Source organism: Hemiscyllium ocellatum, chromosome 19 (assembly GCF_020745735.1).
Source record: "Hemiscyllium ocellatum isolate sHemOce1 chromosome 19, sHemOce1.pat.X.cur, whole genome shotgun sequence".
In the NCBI taxonomy this organism is placed as follows: Eukaryota; Metazoa; Chordata; class Chondrichthyes; order Orectolobiformes; family Hemiscylliidae; genus Hemiscyllium; species Hemiscyllium ocellatum.
Window position 1 is genome coordinate 44,878,142 of NC_083419.1, and position 26,693 is coordinate 44,904,834.

At 41.3% G+C, this 26,693-nt stretch overlaps 1 protein-coding gene across 1 annotated transcript in view; it reads right to left on the minus strand.

Moving 5' to 3' along the window:
- The window catches only part of cacna1c (calcium channel, voltage-dependent, L type, alpha 1C subunit), a 1,009,638-nt gene that overhangs the window by 695,659 nt on the left and 287,286 nt on the right, over positions 1–26,693 (minus strand). The window contains exon 7 of the mRNA XM_060839877.1: positions 23,231–23,427. Coding sequence (XP_060695860.1) covers positions 23,231–23,427 — 197 coding nt within the window. The remainder of the gene's footprint in view (positions 1–23,230; positions 23,428–26,693) is intronic.

Consider the following 26,693-nt stretch of genomic DNA (forward strand, 5'->3'; position numbering starts at 1 on the left):
TTCCACGTGGTGGATGGATGTGTACAGGGACTGGATGTCCATGGTGAAGATAAGGCACTGGGAGCCAGTGAAAAAAAATTCTTGGAGGTGGTGATGGGCGTGGGTGATAATGCGAGCGAAGGTGGTCCTCCTCCAAGACTTTTGTTTCCCCGGCTCCCAACGCCTTATCTTCACCATGGACATCCAGTCCCTGTACACATCTATACACCATGATGAAGGCCTCCAAGCCCTCCTTTTCTTCTTCTTATGCCATCCCAACCAGTACCTTTCCACTGACACCCTCATCCACCGACTGAACTGGTCCTATCCTCCTTCCAATCCTCCCTCTTCCTCCAAACCAAAGGGGTAGCCACGGGCACCTGTATGGGCCCCAGATGTACTTGCCTCTTTGTCGGGTACATGGAACAGTCCATCTTCTGCAATTACACCGGCACCACTCCCCACCTTTTCCTCCACTACATCAATGACTGTATTAGTGCCACCTCATGCTCCCAAGAGGAGGTTGAACAGTTCAACTTCACTAACACCTTTTACCCTGGAAATTCACTTGGACCATCTCAGACACCTCTCACCCCTACCTGGACCTCTCTATCTCCACCTCTGGTGACCGACTAACCACAGATTTCCATTACAAACCCACCGACTCTCAGAGCTACCTAGACTACACCTCCTCCCACCCTACCTCCTGTAAAAACATTATTCCTTATTCCCAATTCCTCCACCTTGGCTGCATATGTTCCCAGGATGACCAATTCCAACTTAGAAAATCCCAGATGGATTCGATCTTCAAAGACTGCAATTTCCCCACCCACCTGGTCAATGATGTCCTCCAGTGCATCTCCTCCACTTCCTGCACCTTGTCCTTGAACCCGACCCCTCCCAACGCAAGAAGGTCGGAAGCCCCTGAACCTTCCACCTCATCAACCTCTGTATACAGCACATAACCTCTGCTATTTCTGCCACCTACAAACAGACCCCACCATTAGGAACATATTTCCCTCCCCGCCTGTATTAGCATTCCAGAGAGACGATTCCCGCTGCGACTCCCTCGTCAGATCTGTGCCCACCAGCCCATGCCCCACTCCCAGCACATTCCCCTGCCACCACACGAAGTACAAAACATGCGCCCACACCTCCCCCCTCACCTCTGTCCAAGGCCTAAAGGATCCTTCCACATCCGACAGAAATTTACGTGTACCCCCACCAATGTCATCTACTATATCCGTTGCACCTGATGCAGTGTCCTCTTTATCAGGGAGACTGGACACCAACTTGCAGATAATTTCAGAGAACATCTCTGGGACACTCGCACAACCAACCCTACTACCCTGAGGCTGAACACTTCAACTTTCCCTTCCATTCCGACAAGGGCATGCAGGTCCTGGGCCTCCTCCATCGCCAAACACTCACCACCCGACGCCTGGTGGAAAAACACCTCATCTTCTGCCATGAGACCCTGCAACCACACAAGATCAATGTGGATTTCACCAGTTTTTTCATTTCCTCTCCCCCCACATTATCCCAGTTCCAAGCCTCCAACTTGCCACCTCCCTCTTGATCTGTCCATTGCCATTCCCATCTATCCGCTGCTCTCCAACCTATCACCTTCTCCCCCACCTTCATCTACCTATTGCACTCTCAGCTATTTTCCCTCTAACCCCACCCTCCTCCCATTTATCTTTCAACCCCCTGGCCCACAAACCTCATTCCTGATGAAGGGCTTATGCCCGAAACATTGATTCTCATGCTTCTCAGATACTGCCTGCTGTGCTTTTCCAGCACCACACTCTCGACTTATTGCACCTTGCCAACCAGAAATGTCTCATTTATATCTCTCTGCTCTCTGTTAGCTAGCCACTCTTCCATCCATGAACTTTTGATTTCCACAATAACTTTTGATGCAGCATCTTATTAAATGTCTTTGGAAATCTAAACACAGTACATGCATTTATAAAGTCATAGAGTCATAGATTTGATCCTCTTCATCCAAAGCATGTTACTTTGTCAAAGAACTCCAATAAATTGGTTAAGCATGATTTTCCTTTCACAACCATGCTAACTCCAACTGAGTAGCTTGAACTTTTTGAAGTGATTTACAAATAATATCTTTAATAATAACTTAAGAACTTTGCTATGATTATTGTTCAGCCAACTGACCTGTAGTTTATGCCTTCTACATAGCCCTTTCTTTTTGAATGAAGGAGCTACATCCACTATTTTCAATTTTAATGGGACCAACCATGAATTTAAAGAATTTCTGAATATTAAAACCAATGCATCAGGCAGCTCACTGGCCACTTATTTAAGACCGAAGCATGAAGTCCACCAGGAGCCACCCACAGCTCCAACAATTTAGTCCATATCATTTCTCTAGTGTTTCTGAACTTCGTGACCTCCTCCATCTCTTACATTTCCTAATTAAAAGCCATTTTTGAGACATTTCTTGTATCCTTTACAGTGAAACCTGATGCAAAATAGCTGTTCAATTCATCTGCTCTTTCCTTGTATTCCACTATTAATTCTACAGCCTCACTTCCTGTCTGACATTGTTCACTTTGCTAACTCATTTCTTTCTTCAAAATCTATAGAAACTTTTTAACATTGTTTATATTTCTAGCTAGCTTTACTCTATTTTTACTCTCCTTATTAATGTAAGTTATTCTTTGCTCTCTTTTATATTCTGTCCAATCTTCTAATCTGTCACTCATCTGTGTGAAAATATATGTTTTGTTTCTTTACATTTGTTACCTTCTTTAACATTTTTAGTTAATCATAGCTGGTGGGTCCTAACCTTGGAATTTTTTCTCTCTCTCATCCAAATGCATTTCTTCTGTGTATTGTGAATTATCCCATTAAATGAATGTGGGTCATCCCTGTCTTTTGTGCTAATACCATGATTAGTGAATTATAGCATCTTGCAGGCTTTTCCAAGCTTCCTTCCCCTTCCTAAATGTCACCCTTTAATATTCAGGTTCCAGTCCTTATGAGCCTGCAGGTATGCTTCTGTAATGACTTTCAGATCATACTAACTTATTTCTATTTGGATTATCAGTTATGTGTTTTATTGCAAATGCATTATGCATTCATATACAGAGTTCTCAATATTATCATATTATTCATTTTGTAATGTCTAGTCTTCTCTGTTGTTTATTGTTATGTTTATACTACCTATCATTCCTGGCCATCAGTTCCAAGAATAATAACTTTCTTTTTTGTCTTGTTTCTATTCTGAATTACCATATCTTCCCAGATTTGACTCCCTATACCCACTATTTAGTTTAAATCCCTCTCTACTTCCCTAAACACATGGCTCACTTGAACACTGGCCCCAGCATGGTTCAGATGTAGACAGCCCTAATATTACACCTTCTTTTCCCAGCATTGACACCATACTCTAAAAATCAAAACCAATTTATCCCACAGTTTTTATGTCATGCATTGATCTCTCTCATCTGATTCATTTTGATTCTTTGAGTCTTTCAGCCTGGTATGTTTTATTCCTCATTCTAACTATTTAGAACATTTCTCCTTGTCCTACTTATATTACTGATATCTGAGGGGACTTGGTCTCCATAAGATTGCGAAACTGTCATTCCTATAAGTACTTCTAGGAGAAACTGTCATTCCTATAAGTACTGTCATGGACAAATGTATATTCAACGTGTAGAAATGGTGAGGCGAGGCCAATTAACTGGTGTTGATTCCTTCATCGCTGTGGTATTCCCAATCTAGCAGCTATTGCTTTTAGAACTTGGCCATCTCAGTCAGTAGTGGTACTGCTGAGTCACCTTTGCTAATGGACATTTAGGCAAAGGATACTGGTAATGTCACTAAAAGCTTATTCTAATCTTCTCGTGACCTGGACTTGAATCCCACCAACACAGATGGTGAAATTTAAATTCAGTTGGTTATCCTAATGGTAAGCATGAAGCCAGGTTAATTGCTGTAAAACCAATCTGGTTCACTAATGTCCTACATGGAAGAAGATCTGTTGTCTTTATCTGGTTTGACTTACATGTGACTTCACACCTGTGGCAATATAACCAACTCCTCAATTCTCTCTGAAATGGCCTAGTAAGCCAGTCAGTTTTATAAAACCATCATAACTTCTAAATTGAACGGAACTGAAAAACACATCTGGCACCAATCTATGCACTAGAAACAGCAAAGATACAAACCCCATAAACCCTGCAAAGTTCACCTTTCTAACTTCTTGGATTTTGTAACAAAAATTGGGATGAATGTCCCACTGATGAATCAAACAACTGCCAGATAAGGTTAATTTCACCAAATCATGATAATTAATGTTCTAGATACTGCCATCACCATTCCTGACTGCTGTATCACTATCTGAGCAGATGTGACAGTACAATGGTGTACACAGTCAGAAGGGAGGTGACCTAGGAGTTCCTAACATTGTTATCAAACCCTGTAAAGTCTCAGGGTATCATTTTAATAATGGACTGAGAATTCTCCTGTCAGTTATCATGTACAGTGTTCCACCCTTGGCTGATGAATCAGGACTGTTCCATGTAGAACACCAAATTCATAGAGGCACTGAGGGTAGTGCGGGCACAAAATGAACACTTAACTGCTCACTGAACCCATTCAATTGTACGAAATGGCCACAATAAAGCCAATAAGAAATGAATAAATCATCTGACATCCACCCAAGCACTAGAAACAACAGTGGCACACCCAGCTAATCAACTCTGCCAGGACTTTCTTCCTAACATCTGGCATTTGTGCCAGAATTGACAGAATTATTATATAGAGTGATAAGGCAACTCCCTGATCAGAGGTACTACTTAGGTGGTTTCCAGATGGGTGGGAATGGCTTAACATTGATTGTGCACCCATGTTACAGCATATCTCTGGAGTAAGTGGAACTTGAATCCATGTCTCCTGGCTCAGAGGTAGGGACACTACTAGGGACACAAGAGCCCCTTAGGGTAGATATTTTTAATCAACTTGCTCAGCACATTCTGACAAGACTGGGGCAGGTGGGACTTGAATCCAGACCCTCTGGTCCAGAGGTGGTGACATTACCACTATACCACAAGAGGCTATTAGGGTACTATCCTAGGTCCAACTATCTCCAGCTGCTTCATCACTGATATGTCTTTCATCGTAGTGCCAAAAGGGGTGGATGATTGCAGTGTTCAGTACCATTCACAGTTCCTTCCTTAACAGATTTGCAGATTTCTGAGGCCCATAAGTGGGAGTGACTTCTGAAAGTGGAGGTCAAAGCCATGATCGGCATGCCAACACCAATCACTGTGTGTGGAACATCAGTTTAGCTGCAGAGCTTAGAGGGAACATTACTTGTTGAAGCACCATACCCACATTCAGCAGATCTGCATTAACTTCAGGTTCTTATGTAGTAACCATCTCCAACTAACATCCCTTGGTATTCAATGGAATTACCATTGCTGACTTCCCCAACATCCTAGGAAGTTATCATTGACTACAAATGCAACTTCTTAGTGGTCACAGTTAGTACCATTAGGAGACAAAGGGGACTGAATATGCTGGAGAAATCAGAGATGAAGAAGCTGGAAAAAGCACAGCAGGTCAATCAGCATCTGAGGAGCAAGAGAGTCAATGTTTCTAGCACGACCCTTCTTCAGGACTGGGGAGGTGGAAAGGGGTTGAGAGATAAATGGAGGGGTGGGGAAGTGATGTTGGGGCTAGGGGAAGGGTAGGCTATAGGTGAGCAAAGGTAGGAGGTGGTGGTGATAGGTCAGTGGGAAGGATGGAATGGATAGGTGGGAAGGAAGATGGACAGATAAGTCAGGTGAAGAGGACAGATCTGAGTTGGTGGGTTGGTGGGGGGAGGGGAGATTTGGAATCATGAATTAAGCGCTCATGCCGTGTGGCTGTAGGCTCGTGAGGCAGAAGACAAGGTGTTCTTCCTCCAGTTTTTAGGTTAGATTAGATTAGATTACCTACAGTGTGGAAACAGGCACTTTGGCCCAACCAGCCCACACCAACCCATTTCCCTCTGACTAATGCACCAAGCACTATGGGCAATTCAGCATGGCCAATTCACCTAACCTGCACATCTTTGGACTGTGGAAGGAAACCGGAGCACCCATAGGAAACCCACGCAGACACAGGGAGAATGTGCAAATTTCAGCCAGACAGTCACCCGAGGCTGGATTCTAACCTGGGACCCTGGTGCTATGAGGCAGCAGTGTTAACCACTGAGCCAGCATGCCACCATGTAGTTGTAACACAGTATCATTGCTTTATATATTCTGGACATAAATAACATTCAAACATTTAAGATTTAAAAATGCACTCCATCCACTGCTAAAGCAGTGTGTACTATATACAAGATGCATTGCAGATACTCATCAAGCTTCCTGTAACAGTATCTACCAAACCTGCAACCTCCACCACCTTGGTAAGAGGAACAGATGCTTTCAAATCCTACCACCTGCAGCTTCCATTCCAAACCACACACCTCCCAAACTTGGAACTGTATTGTTCCTTTGCTGCCACTGGGTCAAAAATCTTTACTTTCCTACAGGAATTGTGGGAGCACCTTCAACAGATGGATTGAAGTGACTGAATAACTTTCAGAATGGAGGATTTTGACGAATGGTATTCCACAGGGACGATGCTGGGACCTCTGCTGTTTGTGATCTACATAAATGATTTGAAGAAAAACATAGCTGCTCTAATTAGCAAGTTTGAGGATGATACAAAGATTGGTGAAGTTATGGATTGTGAGGAAAATTGTCAGAACACAGAACAGGATATAGATCCCTTGGAGGCATGGACAGAAAATGGCAGATGGTGTTCATTTTGGACAAATGGGAGGTGATGCATTTTGAAGGTCAAATACAGTTGGAAATTATACAGTTAAAGCAGAACTTTTAGGGGTGTTGATATGCAGAAGGATCTGGGTGTGCAGGTCCACAGATTACTAAAAGGTAGCAGCGCAGGTAGATGAGGTAGGAAAAAGGCCGATGACATGTTTGCCTTCACTGGAAGGGGCATTGAGGATAAGGATAGGCAAATTATGCTGTAGTTTTATAGAACTTTAATTAAGCCATATTGGAATATTGTATACAGTTCTGGTCACCATACTCCCAGAAGAATGTGGAAATTTTGGAGAGGGTACAGAAAAGGCTTGCCAGGATGTTGCCTGGTAAGGAGGATTTTAGCTATGAAGAAAGGTTGGATAAACTGGGTTTGTTTTCACTGGAAAACAGGAGGTTGAGGGGTGATCTATCAGACGTTTATAAGATTGTGAATGGCATGAATAGAGTGGAAGATATTAGGCTTTTTCCAGAGTGGAGGGGTTAATTACTAGGGGATACAGGTTCATGGGTCGGGGGGTCGTGGTGTTCAACCTAAATGTGCGAGGCAGGTTCTTCATATGTTCACTCAAAGGGTGGTGAGTGTCTACAATGTGTTGCCAGAGGAAGTGGTGGAAGCAGACACGATAGCAGCATTGAAGAAACACCTGGACAAATACATGAATATGAAGGGAATAGAGGGATATGGTTACTGTAAATGAAGATAATTTTAGTATGAAGGGCACAATGTGTTGGCACAGGCTTGAAGGGCTGAGGGGCTTGTTCCTATGCCTGTATTGTTCTTTATTAAGAAAGCAACTCATCACCACCTTCTTAAAGGCAGTTAAGCATGGAGAACAAACAATTGCCTTCCAACAATACACACACCTCATGAAAGAATTTTAAAGGAAACTGATGGATATTGCTGTTAAGAAATTGGAAGTTTTTTTTTTATTTTGGCCAGTTATCGCCAGTATCAAACATTGATGCGATAAAATCCACAAGTCAAAGTACTTAAACAAGGATGTAGGAGGGCTAGAAGATGCCGTGAAATTTGTGCATGGAGCTGGATGTTGTGGGTGAGGTCCTTAATGAATACCTTCCATCAGTACTGTCACAATGTTGGTCTTTTTACAAGGTTACTATAGTCATGAGATTTTTTTCCCCAGAGAAGGGATGATTGGCCAGGCTCCAACTGGGCTGGGTTTGAAAGGATTACTGAGGCCTTTTTTGTTTACCCCTCACAAATAATACCGATGGCCTAAGGCTTTCATGTCTTTTTAAAAAATGGTATAATCAAAGAGGAGTGGCCAGCAGCAGTATGTGTGAAGAAAGACTGTTGGGGGAAGTCCAGCCCAGTACTCTCTCTCCCTATCTATCTTCAAGCCTGTAAGCCCTGGTTTGTTTCATTTTTAACTTTTGTGCTAAGGCGTGTGTTTACAGGGACTGATGCAAGTATTTGCAGAACAGCATCATTAAGTTGGGATAGTCTGTCGTGTTTCTGGATAGGATAAGTTATCCGGTATTCTATTTTCTGTTCTTAATGTTTATTCTGTAATTTTTGAAATAAATTTTCTTTGTTTAAAACTTGTCTGTTGGATCAGCTAATTCACTCTGGGAATATCCACTATACGCTTTCCTGAAACAAATAGCAAAGTTATGGTCTGGTCTACCTGCTTAAAAATGCTTTGAGGGGGTCAGGCCTGCTCCACAAAAGTATTCACAAAGAAGGACACAATGGATGGTGAATCTAGAGAGGGGTATGTCGTTATACAAAAGGAGGTGTTGGGTGTTTTGAAAAGTATTAAGGTACAGAAGTTCTTAGGAGCTGATAGGATCTATCCCAGAATACTGAAAGAGGTGAGGGAGGAAATTTCTGAGACCTTGTATGAATTTCTTGTCTCTTTATTAGTCACAGGAGAGTTTCAGATGACTGCAGCATAGCCAATGTTGCTCTTTTAAGAAGTTGACAGGGATAATCTGGGAAATTATAGGCCAGTGAGCTTTATGTCAGTGGTAGGGGAATTATTGGAAAAGATTCTTAGGGACAGGATTTATTGAAATTTGGAAAAATATGGACTTATTAGCAACAGGCAGCATGGCCCTGTGCGGGGCAGGTCATGTATCTCAAACTTGATTGACGTTTTTGAGCAAGTGATAAAGATGATTAATGAGGGCAGAGCAGTGTATATTGTCGAACTGGACTTTATTTGGGCTTTTGACAAGGTCCCTCATGGCAGGCTGATACAGAAGGTGAAGTCACATGGGATCTCTGATAGATGGTAAGAACAGAGAGTAGCAGCGGAAGGTGTTTTTTTTTCTGAATAGACATCTGTGACCGGTAATGTTCCACAGGGATCAATGTTGGGATCCTGTTATTTGTAATATGTATATAAATGATTTGGTGGAAAGTGTAAGTTATCTGATTTGTGAGCTTGCAAATGACTCAAAGGTTGGGGGAACTGCAGATAGTGAGGAGGATTGCCAGAGAATACAGCAGAGAATATAGATAGATTGAAGACTTAGGCGGAGAAATGGCATATAGAAATTAATCCAGACAAATGCAAGGTGATGCATTTTGCAAAGTCTAATGCAGATGGGAAGTATATAGTAAATGGCAGAATCCTCAGAGCCATTATCATAGAGGGATCTAGCTATCCAGGCCCACAGTTCCCTAAAAATGGCAACACAAGTGGATAAGATGGTCAAGAAGGCTCATGTCATGCCTGCCTTCATTGGTCAGGTCTTGGAGTATAAAAATTTGCAAGTCATGTGGGAGCTGCATAGAATTTTAATCGATCGCATTTGGGATACTGTGCACATTCTGGTCGTCACACTACCAGAAGAATGTGGAGTCTTTGGAAAGGGTATAGAAAACATTTAACAGGATATTGCCTTGGTCTGAAGGGAATTAGCTATGAGGAGAGATTGTACACTTGGTTTGTATTCACTTGAATGTCAGAGGATGAGAAGCAATCTGATAGAGGTTTACAAAATTTTGACAGGCATGGATTGAATGGATAATTCGAGTCTTTTTTCCCCCAGGGTAGGAATGTCAACTACTAAAGTATACATGTGTAAGGTAAAAGGTGGGGGTGGAGTTTAAAGGACATGTGAGAGGCAGGGTTTTTTTTTTACATAGAGGGTGGTAAGTGCCTGAATGTGCTGCTAGAAGAGATGGATCAACAATGGCATCACAATTATTTACAATATATATTAATGGCTTGAATGAAGAAAGTGAATGCACTTTATCCAACTTTGCAGATGACATAAAAATAGATTTGAAAGCAACTGCTGGGGATGACTCAAAGAGTTTACAGTTGAATAGACAATTTAAGTGAGTGAGCAAAAACTTGGCAGATAGTTTCCCACATTATATTGTCAGGTTATGCAGTTTGGCAGGAAGATTAGAGGAGCTGAATTTTGAAGAGTGTCATGGTGGCTCAGTGGTTAGCACAGCTGACTCACAACAACAGGGACCGGGTGTGAATCTAGCCTCGGATGACTAAATATTTGCACATTCACCCCTTGTCTGTGTAGGCTTCCTTCAGGTCCTGCAGTTTTCTCCCATAGTCCAAAGATGTGCAGGTTGGCTGCAGTGACCATGCTAAATTGCCCATAGTGCCCAGGGCTGCACAGGTTAGAATGGATCAGTCATGAGAAATGCAGGGTAACAAGGTAAGGGCATGGATCTGGGTGGGATGCAATTTGGAGGGTTTATGTCCACACTGTAGGAATTCTATGATTCTATGAAAACAATTTAAAATGGAGAAAGGCCACAGAAAGCTAGAACACAAAGGGATTTGGGAGTGTTCATGCATAAATCACAAAAAGTTGACAGTAGGTAATTAGGGACAGCAAATGGAATGTTGGCTTTTATTTAAAAGGGAAAGAAGTATAAAAAGTGGAGAAGTTTTGCAGAACTTATACAAGACATTAGTCAGGCTACACCTGGAATTTAGTGAATAGATTTTGGCTCCTTATCTAAAGAAAGATACACCAGCATTGGCGATAATCCAGAGAAGGTTCACTAGGTTGGTATCAGATATTTAAGGACGGTCTTATATTGAAAGTTTGGGTACGTCCAGTGCTTAATGGAGTCTAGAAAAGTGATAGATGTTATTGAAACATACAAGATTGTCTAGGAATGTCAAGAGACAATACCAAACTAAGCTTGAGATACCATATGGACATGCGTGGTTTGTGGTAGGGCTTACATTACATAACAAGATATAAAATGAAGTAAAACAGAATTGCAGGCAATAGTACATTCCTATCCAATGAACTCAGTGCATTCTAACTCACTTTGTACAGAAAGGTAGTGAAACAAATAACCTGTCCCAGGTCTAAGGTGCACCTGTACCTTCGGTCAATGCCTCATACGTTAGATCGGCCTTCTGAGGGGTGAACTCATAGAAAGCAATGGAGTCCCTGGCTATGCACTCAGATCAATTCTGCATGGGTCAGCTGGTGGGAGCTTACAGACAACTTCAACCTCCCCTTACTACAATCTGAAGTCTCCACCTTCTTCAAAAAGATCACCATTAGCCCAGTGCCAAAGGAAAATGTTGTAGCATGCCTCAAAGAATACTGCCCAGTGGCTCTGACATCCATAATTACAAAATGCTGAGGGGTTAGTTATAGTTCACATCAACGCCAGCCTCCCAAATTACCTGGATCCCTTGCAATTCATTAACCTATGCAAAAGGTTCATGGCAGATGTCATCTCACTGGCTGAGGATAATTACATAAGGCTCCCACTTACTGACTGCAGCTCAGCCTTCAACACCATAATTACAAACAAATGCATCGCCAAATTCCGAGATATATGTCTTTGCTCCCCTGTCTATAACTGGATCTGCGACATCCTGGCCAATAGGCCGCAATCAGTAAGGACATGCAACAACACCTCCTCCATTATGATCCTCCACACCAGTGCCCACAACACTGCATATTCAGCCCTGCTGTATTCCTTAGACACATGACTGTGTGGCCAAATTCTGCACCAACTCCGTTTGCAAGTTTGCTAATGACTCCACTGTTGCAGGTCAGATTTCAAATAATGACAAGAAGGATTACAGGATGGAAATAAAGTGCTCAGTGGCATGGTGCAAAGACAACAATCTTTCCATCAATGTCAGCAAAATGACGGAGCTGATTAGTGACTTCAGGAAGCAGAGTGGAGGCACACCCTTATCTGCGTCAATGGTGCTGAGGTTGCGATGGTAGAGGATGTCAAGTTCCTGGGAGTGACAATCACCAACAATATGTCCTGGTCCACCCACACTGACACTCAGGTCAAGTAAGCACAGCAATGCCTCTACTTCCTCAGGAGGCGACGGAAATTCAGCAGATCATAAAGATTCTTAAAAATGTTTTATAGATGCACACTAGAAAGCATCCTGTCCGGATGCATCACAGTGTGGTATGGTAATTGCTCTTCCCAAGACCTGAAGAAACTACAGAAAGTTATGAATACAGACCAGTCTATCATGCAAACCAGCCTCATATCCACTGACTTCATCAATATTTGCCGCTGCATTGGGAAAGTGACCAAAATCATCAAAGACCCCTTGCACTCCAGTTATGCTCTCTCCTAAACTCTTTCATCATGCAGAAGATATAAATGTTTGAATACATGTAGGAATAGATTCTTCCCCACTCATATCAGACTTCTGAATTGACCTCTTAAATGCTAAAGTTGATCTCTCTCTGCACCTTATTGACAGCGATAACACTGTATCCTGCACTCTGTTCTGTTACCTTGATGTACTTCTATTCCACAGTCTGCCTGTGAAGCATGAAAGCCAACACTTTTCACTATACCTTGGTACATGTGATAGTGAAAAATCAAATCAAATAAATTAAATAATCTCAGAATGTGGGGTTGCCCACTTAAGACAGAGATGAGTAGAATTTCTTCTCTGAAAGGGTTGTGAATCTATGGAAATCTTTAACACAAGGGCTGCAGGGGTTGTGTTGTTAAGTATGTTCAAGGCTGAGATTGACAGATTTTTAATCAGTAAGTCAAAGGGCAAGAAAGTGGAGTTGAGAATCATCAGATCAGCTCTGATCTCATTGAATGGTAGAGTAAAGTCAATGATGTGAATGCCTACTTCTGCTACTTTAATCTGTAGTTTCCCAGTCTTTACTAAAAGAAGATTTTTTTTCAACTCTCACTAAACTCATCTTATGCACCCTCTGAATGGCACTGTAAATTTTATACTGAAGTTAGGCATTTTATTTACTTTAGGTCCATGCCTGCTTGTAACTGAATTGGCTTGACAAATTGATTTTATACAAGTGCTTTGAAGCCAGCACATATAAAAAGTTTCACCTCATTAGTCCAGGACTGAATCCAATAAATTTAAAGTAAACTTAATTACATATCAAATTCCATCCACCAATTCTAACCAAATAAAACTCACTGTCTGTCTTTTTGCTGCTATAAATGACAATAGTATTACTTAAAAATAGGATTACAGTTTGCTTGCCAAGCTCAGATCACTAAAATAAATATTAGGACCAATTAGTTTATCCAATGGAAACAGCAACCTACTAAGTAAAGTTGACAGTGTTCGAATAGCATCTGTGGAGGAAAAGCAGAGTTAATGTTTCAGAAAGCACAAGTAAGAGAAAGTGAGACAATGAGAGATAGTAGGCCAGGGACAAAGATCAGTGATAATAGGGACAATGAATAGTTGAAAATGGGTTGGCTGTACTAAAAACAACCCATTTTATGACATGACCCGGGGTTGTGGGGGTAGTTAATAAACAAGGGACTGGGTATTCATGTTCAGAAGTCACTCAACTTCACATTGCATCTTGAAGGATGGAAGATTCCGAAGAGGAAGGTGAGGCATTGATCATTTAGCTTGCATTTAACTTTTAAAGGACGAATGTTCTTTAGGGAAGGAAACTGTCATCCTTACCTGATCTGGCCTCGACGTGACTCCAGACTCTCAGCAAGGGGATTGACTATTAACTACACTTGGGGCAGTTAGGGATGGCAATAAATACTAGCATCATCAGTGATGCCCTCCCATGAATGAATAAAAAAAACTTGTCATGATCCATAGGCTATATATTGGAGACTGCTGAGGTATCAGCGATTTGTTATTCTTTCCAATATAAATGAGCCTAGCCCACATTGACAAGTCTCCATTAAAAGATGGAGAAACTCAGTGTACTGGGATTATGGGATACTGATATTCTGGGTACACATTAAAATCAGTCAGTATGTGGCACAATACATTGTCACATATCATACTTCACCAAATCAAATTTAATCCAGATGAAAAATCTTGAGCATGTTTTAATTAATTTGTGTAGTTATTCATATGCACTGTAGTGCCAATGCCTTTGTTCACCAATAACCACTGTAAAGAAAAGCACATGGTGCTCCTGAAGAATTCAAACCTATCAGCTCATCTGATGATAGAATCCATTAATTCACCACAATAAATCCGATTCAATTATCATTCCTGCTGATGAGTCCTATTCCTTCTTTTCCTTCTTGTTTTAAAGAAGATACGATGTAATGAACTAAGTATCTAAATTACAAGTTTGTTACAGGTGGAAGATATGTTGAACTGTGTTTGACAGCATTTCATAAACTTCAGAAAATTTGACTATCTTAATCTGGATTAGATAATTATGTTTTGACATAAAGAAATAAAGAATACACTGGATCTTTAATTGCTGTAAAACAAATTCTGCATTTCAGATTCTTTGTTCTCTTTTGATTAGTGCTGAAAAAAAGACACTTTGTTGAAACTTTTTGTCTTGCAATCATCAGGAGAATTCATAAGAATTACTAAAGAAAATGCTGGCAAGCCAATAAGCTGTACTGCCTCTCACATAAATGAGCGATGCAGTATTTGAATTTCACAGCCCACAAACCAGACACGTTGACTATATGTCCCAAAGGCTGGCAGACTGTATCAAACAGCACATCCCTTTGGGTGTTTGCAACATGCTAGGAACTTTATCTAGTCACTTAGAGTCAGAGCATCATACAGCACAGAAACAGGCCTTTGTCCAACTTGTCCATACTGACAAACTTATCCAAATTAAACTAGTCCTATTTGTCTGCATTTAGCCCATATCCCTCTAAACCTCCCCCATTCATGTATCTGTCCAAATGTCTTTTAAATCTTGTAACCTGACCTGCATCTACCACTTCCCCTGGCAATTCATTCCATATCCAAATCATCATGTTTGTGAAAATGTTGCCCTTCAGATCCCTTTTAAATCTTTCTCCTCTGAGCTTAAAAGTATGCCCCCTCTAGTTTTGAATTCCCCTACCCTAGGGAAAGACACATGCTATTCACCTTATCTAATCCCTTTTCAATTTTATAAATCTCTATAAAGGTACCTCAGCTCCAGTGAAATATGTCACAGGCTATCCACCCTCTTCTTATAACTCAAACCCTCAAGTCCTGGTAACATTCTTGACAGTCTTTTCTGCACCCTCTTCAATTTAATAATATCCTTCCTGTAGCAGGGCAACCAAAACTATCCACAGTACTCCTAAAGTGGCCTCACCAATGCCCTGTACAACTATAACATGATGTCCTAACTCCTATACTCAAAGGTCTGAGCTACGAAGGCAAGTGTGCCAAATGCCTTCTTTACCACGCTGTCCAACTATGACACCACTTTCAATGGACGACCTATGAACACCTAGGTGTGTGTTCAACAACATGCCCTAGAGCCCTACCATTAATTGTTTAAGTCATGCCCTTGATTGCCTTTCCAAAACGCAGCACTTCACACTTATCTAAATTAAACTCCATCTGCCACTCCTTAGCCATTGGCCCAACTGATCAAGATCCCTTTATAATCTTCTATCACTTTCTTCACTGTCTACCACCAATTTGGTGTCATCTGCAAACTTACTCACCATGCTTCCTATATTCTCATCCAAATTATTTATATTAATGATAAACAACAGTGGATCCCACACTGATCCCGGTGTGGTTGCTGGTCTCCAGTCTGAAAAATGACCCTCCACCAGTACCCTCTGTCTCCTAATGTCAAGCCAATTTTGCATGCAATTGGCAAACTCTCCCTGAATCCCATGTGAATAAACTAACTAGTCTACCATGCGGAACCTTGTTACAGGTCTCACTAATATCCATATAGACAACACCTACAGCTCTGCCCTCATCTAGCTTTTTGGTCAAGTCCTCAAAAACGCAATCAAGTTTGAGAGATATGATTTCCCGTGCACAAACCATGCTGAATATCCCTAATCAGTCTTTGCCTCTCCAAATGCATGTGATTCATATCTAACAGAATCCCCTCCATCAACTTACACACCATTGACATGAGACTCACTGGTCTAGAGTTCCCAGGGTTTTCTTAGTAGATTTTCTTAAATAATGGCACAACATTAGCCAACTTCTTCCGGCATCTCACCCATGGCTGTCAACAATACAAATATCTTAGCAAGGGGCCCAACAATCTCTTAGCTTCCCACAAAGTTCTTGGGAAACACCTGATCAGGTCCCTGGGATTGATCTACCTTTACTCCAGCAACTCCTCTTCTGTGATATTAACTCTTTTCACAACATCACTATTTATTTCCCCAAGTAACCTATTTTCTATGTCTTTCTCCACAGTAAATACTGACACAAAGTAGTTGTCTAGTATCTCTTCCCGCTCCTGTGGTTCCACACATAGATGGGCTTGCTGTTCCTTAAGGGGCCCTTAACCTCACTAGTTGGTCTTTTGACCTTAACATATTTGTAGGATATCTTTGGATTACCTTAGCCTTATCTGCAAAGGCTATCTCATATCCCTCTTTTGACCTCCTGATTTCCCTCTTAAGAATACCCATATTTCTCTGTACTCTTCAAGAGATACACTTGATCCTAGTTGTCTACATCTTATTCTTGACCAGAGCCTCATGTCTCAATTCATTCAGCACTCCCTATTGCTACCAGCCTTACCCTTCACTGTCTCTGAACTCTCATTATCTCACTTTTGAAAGCCTCACATTTGCCAGTTGTCTCCTTAACTGTGAACAGTCTACCCAATCAACTTTTGAAAGCTCCTGTCTCATTTTGTTAAAATTGGCCAATTAAAAACTTTAACTTTTATACATAACTTTTCCATAACTATTCTAAAACTAATAGAGTTATGATAACTGGTTATAAAGTGCTCTCCTACAACACCTCAGTCACTTGCTCTGCCTTATTTCTCAAGAGAAGGTCAAGTTTTGCTCCTTCTCAAGAAGGTATATATACATATTGGGAAAGGAAATTTTCTTGAACTCTTAAATTCCTCCCCATCCAAGCCGTCAACATGATGGCACTTCCAGTCAATGACTGGAAAATTAAAATCCCCTACTATTACAACCCTATTATCTTTACACATATCTGAGATCTCTCTATATATATTTGCTTCTCAGTTTCCTGCTGACTATTGGTGGCCTATAGCACAATCCCATCAAGGTGGCCATCCCCTTCTTATTTCTCAGTTCCACTCATATAGCTTCACTGGATGATTCCCCCAGGAATATCCTCTCTAATTACAGAAGTACTGCTTTTCATGATCAAAAATGCCACTTCTCCTCTCTTGCTATTGGAAGGATAGAAAGGGAGGCATCTAAATCCTGGAATAGTGAGTTACCAGACTAGTCCCTTGCCTAGCAATGTTTTTGTAATAGCTATGATATCCCAGTCTCATATTCCCATACAAGCCTAGAGTTCATCTGCCTTACCTTCAGACCACTTGCACTGAAATAAATGCAGTTTAATTCTTCAGTTAACCCACTCTCTGGGGTTTATTTCTGGGAGACAATTTATGTTTAAAAGAACATTTTATCAGTTTTGTCCCCTCTAAATCTCTGCAAGTCAAATATTAAAATCCCATTGATAAGACAGTCCCACATATTTCTGTTGCTAGTATGTAACCAGCCAGATCCACAAGGGAGTAGTTTGGTTAGTTTGTTGATATTCCTTTTCTTTCTCTATGAAAGCACTCAGAATCATAGAATTTTACAGCACAGAAACAGTCATATCATGATTATGTCAATGTTGACTGAAATGGAAGTGTTGTTTATATCAGTTCCTTTGCCTTTTTTCTCATGATATCATTTCCAATTTTAAATTTTTAAAATAAGACCATAAGACATGGGAGCAGAAATTCAGCCATTTAGCCCAGTGAGTCTGCTCCCCCATTCAATCATGGCTGATTAGTTCCTCAAGCCTATTTTCCCACTTCCTCCCCATAATCCTTGACACTCAAGAACCTCTTAAATATACTCAATGACCTGGCCTCCACAGCCTTCTGGGGCAATGAATTCCATAGATTGACCACACTCTGGCTGAAGAAGTTTCTCCTTATCTCCATTCTAAAAGGTCTTCCCTTTACTCTTAGGCTGTGCCCTTGGGTCCGAGTCTCTCCTACAAATGGAAACATCTTCCCAACATTCACTCTGTCCAGCCCATTCATTATTCTGTATGTTTCAATTAGATACCCCCTCATCCTTCTAAATTCTGAATGTAGACCCAGAGTCCTCAAACGTTGCTCATATGCTAAGCTTTTCATTTCTGGGACCTTTCTCATGAACCTCCTCTGAACATGCTCCAGGGCCAGTATATCCTTCCTGAGATATGGGGCCTAAAACTGCACACAATACTCCAAATGTGGTCTGACCAGACCCTGAAAGAGCCTCAAAAGTACATTTCTGCTTTTATAGAGTCATAGAGATGAACAGCATGGAAACAGACCCTTTGGTCCAACTTGTCTATGTCGACCAGATATCCCAACCCAATCTAGTCCCATCTGTCAGCACTTGGCCCATATCTCTCCAAACCCTTCCTATTCATATACCCATCCAGGTGCCATTTAAATGTGCAACTGTACCAGCCTCCACCACCTCCTCTGGCAGCTCATTCCATACACGTACCACCCTTTGTGTGAAAAGGTTGCCTCTTAGGTCTCTTTTATATCTTTTCCCTTTCACCCTAAACCTATTCCCTCTAGTTCTGGACTCCCCCACCTCAGGGAAAAGACTTTGCCTATTTATCCTATCCATGCCCCTCATGATTTTATAAACCTTTATAAGGTCACCCTTCAGTCTCCGACGTTTCAGGAATACAGCCTGAGCCTATTCAACCTCTCCCTACAGTTCAAATCCTCCAAACCTGGCAACATCCTTGTCAATCTTTTCTGAACCCTTTCAAGTTTCACAATATCTTTCTGATAGGAAGACCAGAATTGCACACAATATTCCAACAGTGGCCTAACTAATGTCCTGAACAGCTGCAACATGACCCCCAACTTCTGTACTCAATACTCTGACCAATAAAGGAAAGCATACCAAATGCCTTCTTCACTATTCTATCTCCCCGAAACTCCAGTTTCAAGGAGCTGTGAACCTACACTCCAAGGACTCTTTGTTCAGCAACACTCCCTCAGACCTAACCATGTATTCAAGTTGTCTCAAAATAAATGCCATCATTAGATTTGCTTTCCTAAGTACTGACTGAACCTGCAACTTTACCTTGAGAGAATCCTGGACTAGAACTCCCAAGTCTCTTTGCACTTCAGACTTCTGAATGTTCTCCATATTTAGAAAATAGTCCATACCTCTATCCTTCCCACCAAAGTGCATGACCTCACACTTTCCCATATTGTACTACATTTGCCACTTCGTTGCCCACTCTCCTAACATGTCCAAATCCCGATGAAGGGCTCTTGCCTGAAACTCCGATTCTCCTGCTCCTCGAATACTGCCTGACCTGCGTGCTTTTCCAGCACCACACTCTCGACTCAAATCCTTCTGCATCCTCCTTTTGGAGGGAGGCACGGTGGCGCAGTGGTTAGCACTGCTGCCTCACAGCACCAGAGACCTGGGTTCAATTCCCGCCTCAGGCGACTGACTGTGTGGAGTTTGCACATTCTCCCCGTGTCTGCGTGGGTTTCCTCCGGGTGCTCCGGTTTCCTCCCACTGTCACAAAGATGTGTGGGTCAGGTGAATTGGCCATGCTAAATTGCCCGTAGTGTTAGGTAAGGGGTGAATGGAGGGGTATGGGTGGGTTGCGCTTCGGCGGGTCGGTGTGGACTTGTTGGGCCGAAGGGCCTGTTTGCACACTGTAAGTAATCTAATCTAATCTCCTTGCCTCCACAATGCTACGTGTCCCTCTACTTATCTTTGTATCATCTGAAAGCTTTGTCAGAATGCCCTCAGTTCTTTCACCTAGATCATTAATGCATAAAGTGAAAAATTGTAGTCCCAAACACTGAGCCTTGCAGAACACCTCTTGTCACTGGCTGCCATCCTGAGAAGGAGCCTTTTGTCCCCACTCTCTGCTTTCTGCCAAACAGCCAAGCTTCCATCCATGCTAGCAACTTGCCTCTGACACCATGGACCCTTATCTTACTCAGTAGCCTCCTGTTCAGCATATTGTCAAAGGCCTGTTTGAAGTCTAGGTAGATAACATCTATTGACTCTACTTGTTATAACCTGTTCGTTACTAGTTATCCAATTCTCTTGTAAAGGCTATGATGACTTCAAACATTACGTCCGTTTGGGAATGCGATATTCTAACATCATGTTGTTAAAGGAAAACCTAACCTTACCCAGAGTACAGCCTTATCAATCAGTACAAATAAATTTTCCAGATTTACCTTATCAGGCTCTTCCTAAAGTTGAATACGTCTATTAGATCTTCTTAGTCTTTTCTTGTTCTGTTCTAATAAAAGGGTCATATTTTCTCCAGCCCCCAAATAATAAAAGTATCTCAATCCTCATAGAGTCATAGAGATCTACAGCATGAAAACAGACCTTTCGGTCCAACCTGTCCATGCCGACCAGATATCCTAATCCAATCTAGTCCCACCTGCCAGCACCCAGCCCATATCCCTCCAAAGCCTTCCTATTCATATACTCATTTAAATGCCTCTAAAATGTTGCAATTGTACCAGCCTCCACCACTTCCTCTGGCAGCTCATTCCATACACATACCACCCTCTGAGTGAAAATGTTGCCCTGAAGGTCTCTTTTATATCTTTCCCCTCTCACTCTAAATCTATGCCCCCTAGTTCTGGACTCTCCAACCCCAGGGAAAAGACTTTGCCTATTTACCCTATCCATGCCCCTCATGATTTTGTAAACCTCTATAAGGTCACCCCTTAGCCTCCGACGCTCCAGGGAAAACAGCCCCAGCCTGTTCAGCCTCTCCCCATAGCTCAAAACCTCCAACCCTGGCAACATCCTTGTACATTTTTTCTGAACCCTTTGAAGTTTCACAACATCCTTCCGATAGGAAGGAGACCAGAATTGCACGTAATATTCCAACAGCGGCCTAACCAATGTCCTGTACAGCCGCAACATGACCTCCCAACTCCTGTACTCAATACTCTGACCAATAAAGGAAAGCATACCAAACGCCTTCTTCACTTTCCTATCTACCACGACTCCACTTTCAAGGAGCTATGAACCTGCCCTCCAAGGTCTCTTTGTTCAGCAACACACCCTAGGACCTTACCATTAACTGTATGAGTCCTGCTAAGATTTGCTTTCCCAAAATGCAGCATCTCGCATTTATCTGAATTAAACTCCATCTGCCACTTCTCAGCCCATTGGCCCATCTGGTCAAGATCCTGTTGTTATCTGAGGTAACCCTCTTCGCTGTCCACTACACCTCCAACTTTGGTGTCATCTCCAAACTTACTAACTGTACCTCCTATGCTCACATCTAAGTCATTGATGTAAATGACAAAAAGTAGAGGACCCAGCACTGATCCTTTTGGAACTCCACTGGTCCAAGGCCTCCAGTCTGAAAAACACTCTCTGTCTTCTACCTTTGAGCCAGTTCTCTATCAAAATGGCTAGTTCTCCCTGTATTCCGTGAGATCTAACCTTGCTAATCAGTCTCCCATGGGGAACCTTGTCGAACGCCTTACTGAAGTCCATACAGATCACATCTACCACTCTGCCTTCATCAATCCTCATTGTTACTTCCTCAAAAAACTCAATCAACTCCTCCTAACAGCTTTATGATTTTGATTATATTTCTCAAGTAAGACAATTAAACTGAACACAATCTTCTGTGTTCAACGAAACAAATAATTTGTTAAGAATGAGAATTCTCTTTTCTTTGGGACTCTGCACTTTACTGACAAATCCTATGATCCTAAAGGTTCTTTCTGAACTAATCAGTGTGTCTTTCAACTTTAAAAAAGAAATGTTATCTGAATTATGTCAGAATCTGCTCCTCAACCTTTTTAAAGTTTTGTATTTTTACTACTTAGTATTCAGGTTTTTTATCATTCTTGCTGAGACTGACCAGTTAAGTGTACATTGGTCTTTGCTTTATACTTCACATTGTGAAAATAACAAAGTTGAAATGTATTTTGTAATGCAATTTGATCTAGCAATTAAATCACTTTCTCCATTAATCCAACTCTTCCATTTTAAGTTATTATTTACCTTTTTTCCTTATTTATTTTCCCTTTTCCTGACTTCTCAAATCAATACCTTCTGCTCATTATTTCAACTGATCAACTGATTCTCAAAATTCCATTACTTGTTGAAGAAAGAATTCAACAAAACTCAACCTGGTGAGCCCACTGGATTTCTTGTGTTATGTACTCTTTTTGGACTCAGATTAGTGGTGACTTAAAGGAATATAAAATAAAGTAAGTTTTTAATTGAGCCAATGAATGCAATGAAAAACATAATATGAGAAAAAGAGGAAGTCAAGCATAATGCAGTTGGAAATGGCAAGTAACATAAGAATTAAGAGAGATCAGTAGCAAGGAAAGTGGAAAGCAGGGCACTGAGAGAAAATAATAAGGGAGGAATTACCCAAAGTTTCAATAACAAAAAGAGGCCAGAAATGCAAATGCAAGTGTGAAAACAAGTAAATAATGAAAACGTGAAAATTGAATTTAAAAAGTTATAAACAGTAAAGCATGGATAGGGAAAAGGAGGACCAGCAGATATAGAAATTCTGGAGATGAATATAATAGTCAGTGAGATCAACTGAAACAAAATAATTCAGTGTTAGCAACAAATTTGCTGTTAATAATCAGATTTTTGAAAATGTTTCAGGATGTAACTTAAGTATGATGGTAGATGTCAGAACAAAATTAGCAAAAATACTACAAACTGTGGTATTAAATATTTTTCAGTTCCAAAACTTTCACGTATACAATTTTTAAAAAATAAAATGCTTACAACAATGCAAAATACAATCAGACTCTCCATCCAAATTCTAAATTACTTCCTTATCAAAGTCACTAAGCAGCAGCCAGTTTAAAATGCTTTGTATTGGTGGAAATGGCACAATTTTCATGAACTTACAGTGAAGTAAATTTGTTAAACATCAAATTATTGCAGTTTACTTAATTCATCTTCTCCACAACTTATTTTGTTGTTTAGTTTCTGTTGTAATACATACCCAGTACAAGACATCAGTCCACCCCTCCATGGTGATGCACTGAAATACGGTTAACATAGCAAACGCAAAGTTATCGAAGTTAGTGATTCCATCATTGGGGCCAACCCATCCACTTTTGCACAGTGTGCCATTTGAACATCGACGACCATGTCCAATATTTAAGCTACAGGGTGCAGGTTCCTCTTCAGCAACTGAATCTGAATACAAAATAAGACAATAGATTAACAATGCAATAAAACAAAGAATGACAGATATTGGAGATGTGAATCAAAATCAGAAATTGCTTGAGAAACTCAGGAAGTCTTGCAGCATCTGTGGAAAGGAAGCAAAGTCAATGTATCGTTTTGGGTCCAGTGACTCTTCCTCAGAACAATTAGCTGCTCGGAAAAGGTTGCATATATGCTGATGATAGGTGGAGTTGGAGGTGCAGATAGGAGTTGGGGGTCTGGGGGAGGAGGAATATGTGAATAGGTAGAGACAGAGCCCAGAGAGAGAGATAGAGGGGTAGTTAGGCAGACAAAGTGATGGATAATAGTAAGCCAAGGAGGGAAAACAAATGATATTGGTGACTATACGTAGGTGAAAACAAGTTGGATGTGATGAAAACAATCCATGTCATGACAGGGCCAGGGGTTTGGAGATGGGTAATGACAGAAAAAGATGTTCAGGTTCTAAAATTATTGAACTCCATATTGAGCCCTGAATGCTGCAGTGTCCCAAGTGGAAAATAAGGTGTGGTTTTTCCAGCTTGCACTAAAGTCTTGCTAGAGCACTGCAGCAGGCCCAAGACAGAAACGTTGGCCAGGGAACACGATGATGTGTTGAAGTGGCAGGAAACTGGAAACCCAGGGTCATTTTTGTGGAACAGAGTATTCTGCAAAACAGTCACCTAGTCTGTATTTCATCGCCCCAGTGTGGAGGAGACAGTGAGTAGCGAATACAGTAAACTAAATTGAGTGAAGTGCTGATAAATCGCTGCTCCGGTAGGCAATGTGTCAGGACCCTTGGACAGTGAGGTGGGAGGAAGTGAATGAGCAGGTGTTATACCTTCTTCAAATGCATGGGTAAGTGCTGTGGGATTGATGTGATATTAAAGAGTTAACTTGCTCTGTTGACCTGCAAGAAATTGGATGTCCCAAGGCTAGGGTGGTATGCCTCTGACTTACAGATAGATTGCAAGAAATTACATTATCATATCCTATTATTCAGAGCCATTTATATGCAACTATTTGCAACAGATTTCACCATTAAGGGATGATTTGTAATACATTGTTTCTGGAGGTGATGTGGTCACTGCATTGTGTCTTGAGTGGCATGTGACTGTGGGGGAATGGCTGGAGGTTGTCTTGTGGGCATTACTAACTGTGATGTAAAGATTTTGTATAAAGGAAAGACTGTTTCCTTTGTTCGGAAAGAGCTTTGACATGACTCTGCAAGCCCTGTGAGATGTATGATAAAGTTCCTCCAGAACGTTTGTACCGTACTGTGCTTAATAAAAGTTTGCTTGTTCACAGAAATTGATGTGTTGCAGTTGCATCAAGTGTGTAAGAATCTCAGGAAAAAAGAACTTAACAGTTGAGGGGAGGAGCAGACCAGAGTGTCGCGAAGAAAACAGTCTCTGTGGAATGCTGACAAGGGAGGTGAGGGAAGGGGCAGATGTGCCTGGTGATGGCATCCTGCTGGAGGTGGCGCAAATGATGACTTATGATCCCTTATCTGGGGATACTGCTGGGGTAGAAAATGAGGACTGGGGGAACCCTCTAAGTGTTGCAGGAAGGAATGGAAAGGACGAAGGCAAAAGTGCAGGAAAAGTGTCAGACATGGCGGAGGGCCCTGTCAACTATAGTTAAAAATATAGATCACTTCTTTTGGGTAGCAAGTTTATTAATGTCCAGAGAGAACATTGATGATTGGATGACTCTAATAAATAGCAGCACAATGTTTATTTTTAGGTCCATGCGGATTGGAGGCAACTTGTTAAAACTAAAAAGAAAATGTTGTATACCAATCTTAAAATTCTGTTCCTTTAACATCACAATTCATACTCATGAAACAAATGACACCCTTAGGCAGCATTGTTGCGAAAGTTCAGTGTTCTGAGAACATAAGACATAGGAGCAAGAGTAGGTTATCTGGCCCCTTGAACATGCTCCGCCACTCAATAACATCGTGGCTGATCTTTTTATAGACTCAGCTCCATTTATCCACCCACCCATCATAATACTTTATTCCTTTACTGTTAAAAAATCTATCTTTGCCTTATAAATGTTCAATGAGGAAGCCTCAACAGCTTTCATTAGGCAGGGAATTCCATAGGTTCACATCCCTTTAGATGAAGAAGTTCCTCCTCAGCTCAGTCCTACAACTGCTCCTCTTTATTTTGAGGCTGTGCCCCTTAGTTCTAGTTTCACCCACCAGTGGAATTAAACTCCCTCTTTCTATCGTATCCATTCAATTCATAACTTCATACGCTTCTTTAAGATCTCACCTCATTCTTTTAAATTCTAATGAGTATGGTCCCATTCTATTCAATCTCTCCTCTTAAGTCAACCCTCCCAACTCTGGAAGCAACCTAGTGAACTTCCTCTGCACCCCCTCCAGTGTCAGTACATCATTTCTCAAGCACGGAGACCAAAACTGTACATAGTACTCTAGGTGTAGCCTCACTAGCACCCTTTACAGCCGCAGGATAACCATCCCTCTTGCAATGAAGGACAATATTCCATATGCCTTCACCAAGTCCCTCTGTTTAGCTGCAAGCTGCAATTTTTCCCATTTAAATAATAGTCTATTTTGCTGTTACTCCTACCAAAATGGATGACCTCACATTTACCAACATTGTATTCCATCTGCCAGACATTTACTCACTCATTTAACTTACCAATAAGTGTCTGCAGACTTTCTTTGTCCTCAGCACACTTTGCTCTACCACACGTCTTAGTGCCACCTGTGAACACTGACACACCATACTTGGTCCCCAAGTCCAAAACATCTGTGCAAATTGTAAACAATTGTGGTCCCAACACTGATTCCAGATTGTCAATGAGAAAAACATTCATTTATCCCAACTCTTTGCTTTCTTTTAATTCTCTGTCTACATCAGAGTCAAGAAGTGTAGTGCTGGAAAAGCACAGCCGGTCAGGCAGCATAGTGTAAGGTCAGTTCACTTCAATATTTTTATTTTTCTGCTGGCACATGCTGAAAGACATTAAGGAAATGCTGAGGGTTGCTAAGATTCAGTGAAGTAATAATATTCAATTTTCAGCATTAAAAATGAGAGTAGCCAAATAGAGGGACCTTAGGAAAAGGGAAGTGTTATTAAAGGCAAAATAGTCTTTTTTGTTTTTATTTTATGGAGCTATACTTCATAAGCCATTCAGCAACAGGCAGCAAAGCCAGACACTTTAGCTATATTACGAATATTACCCCTAATTTAATTGTGTGTCCCTCATGTCTTTTATAC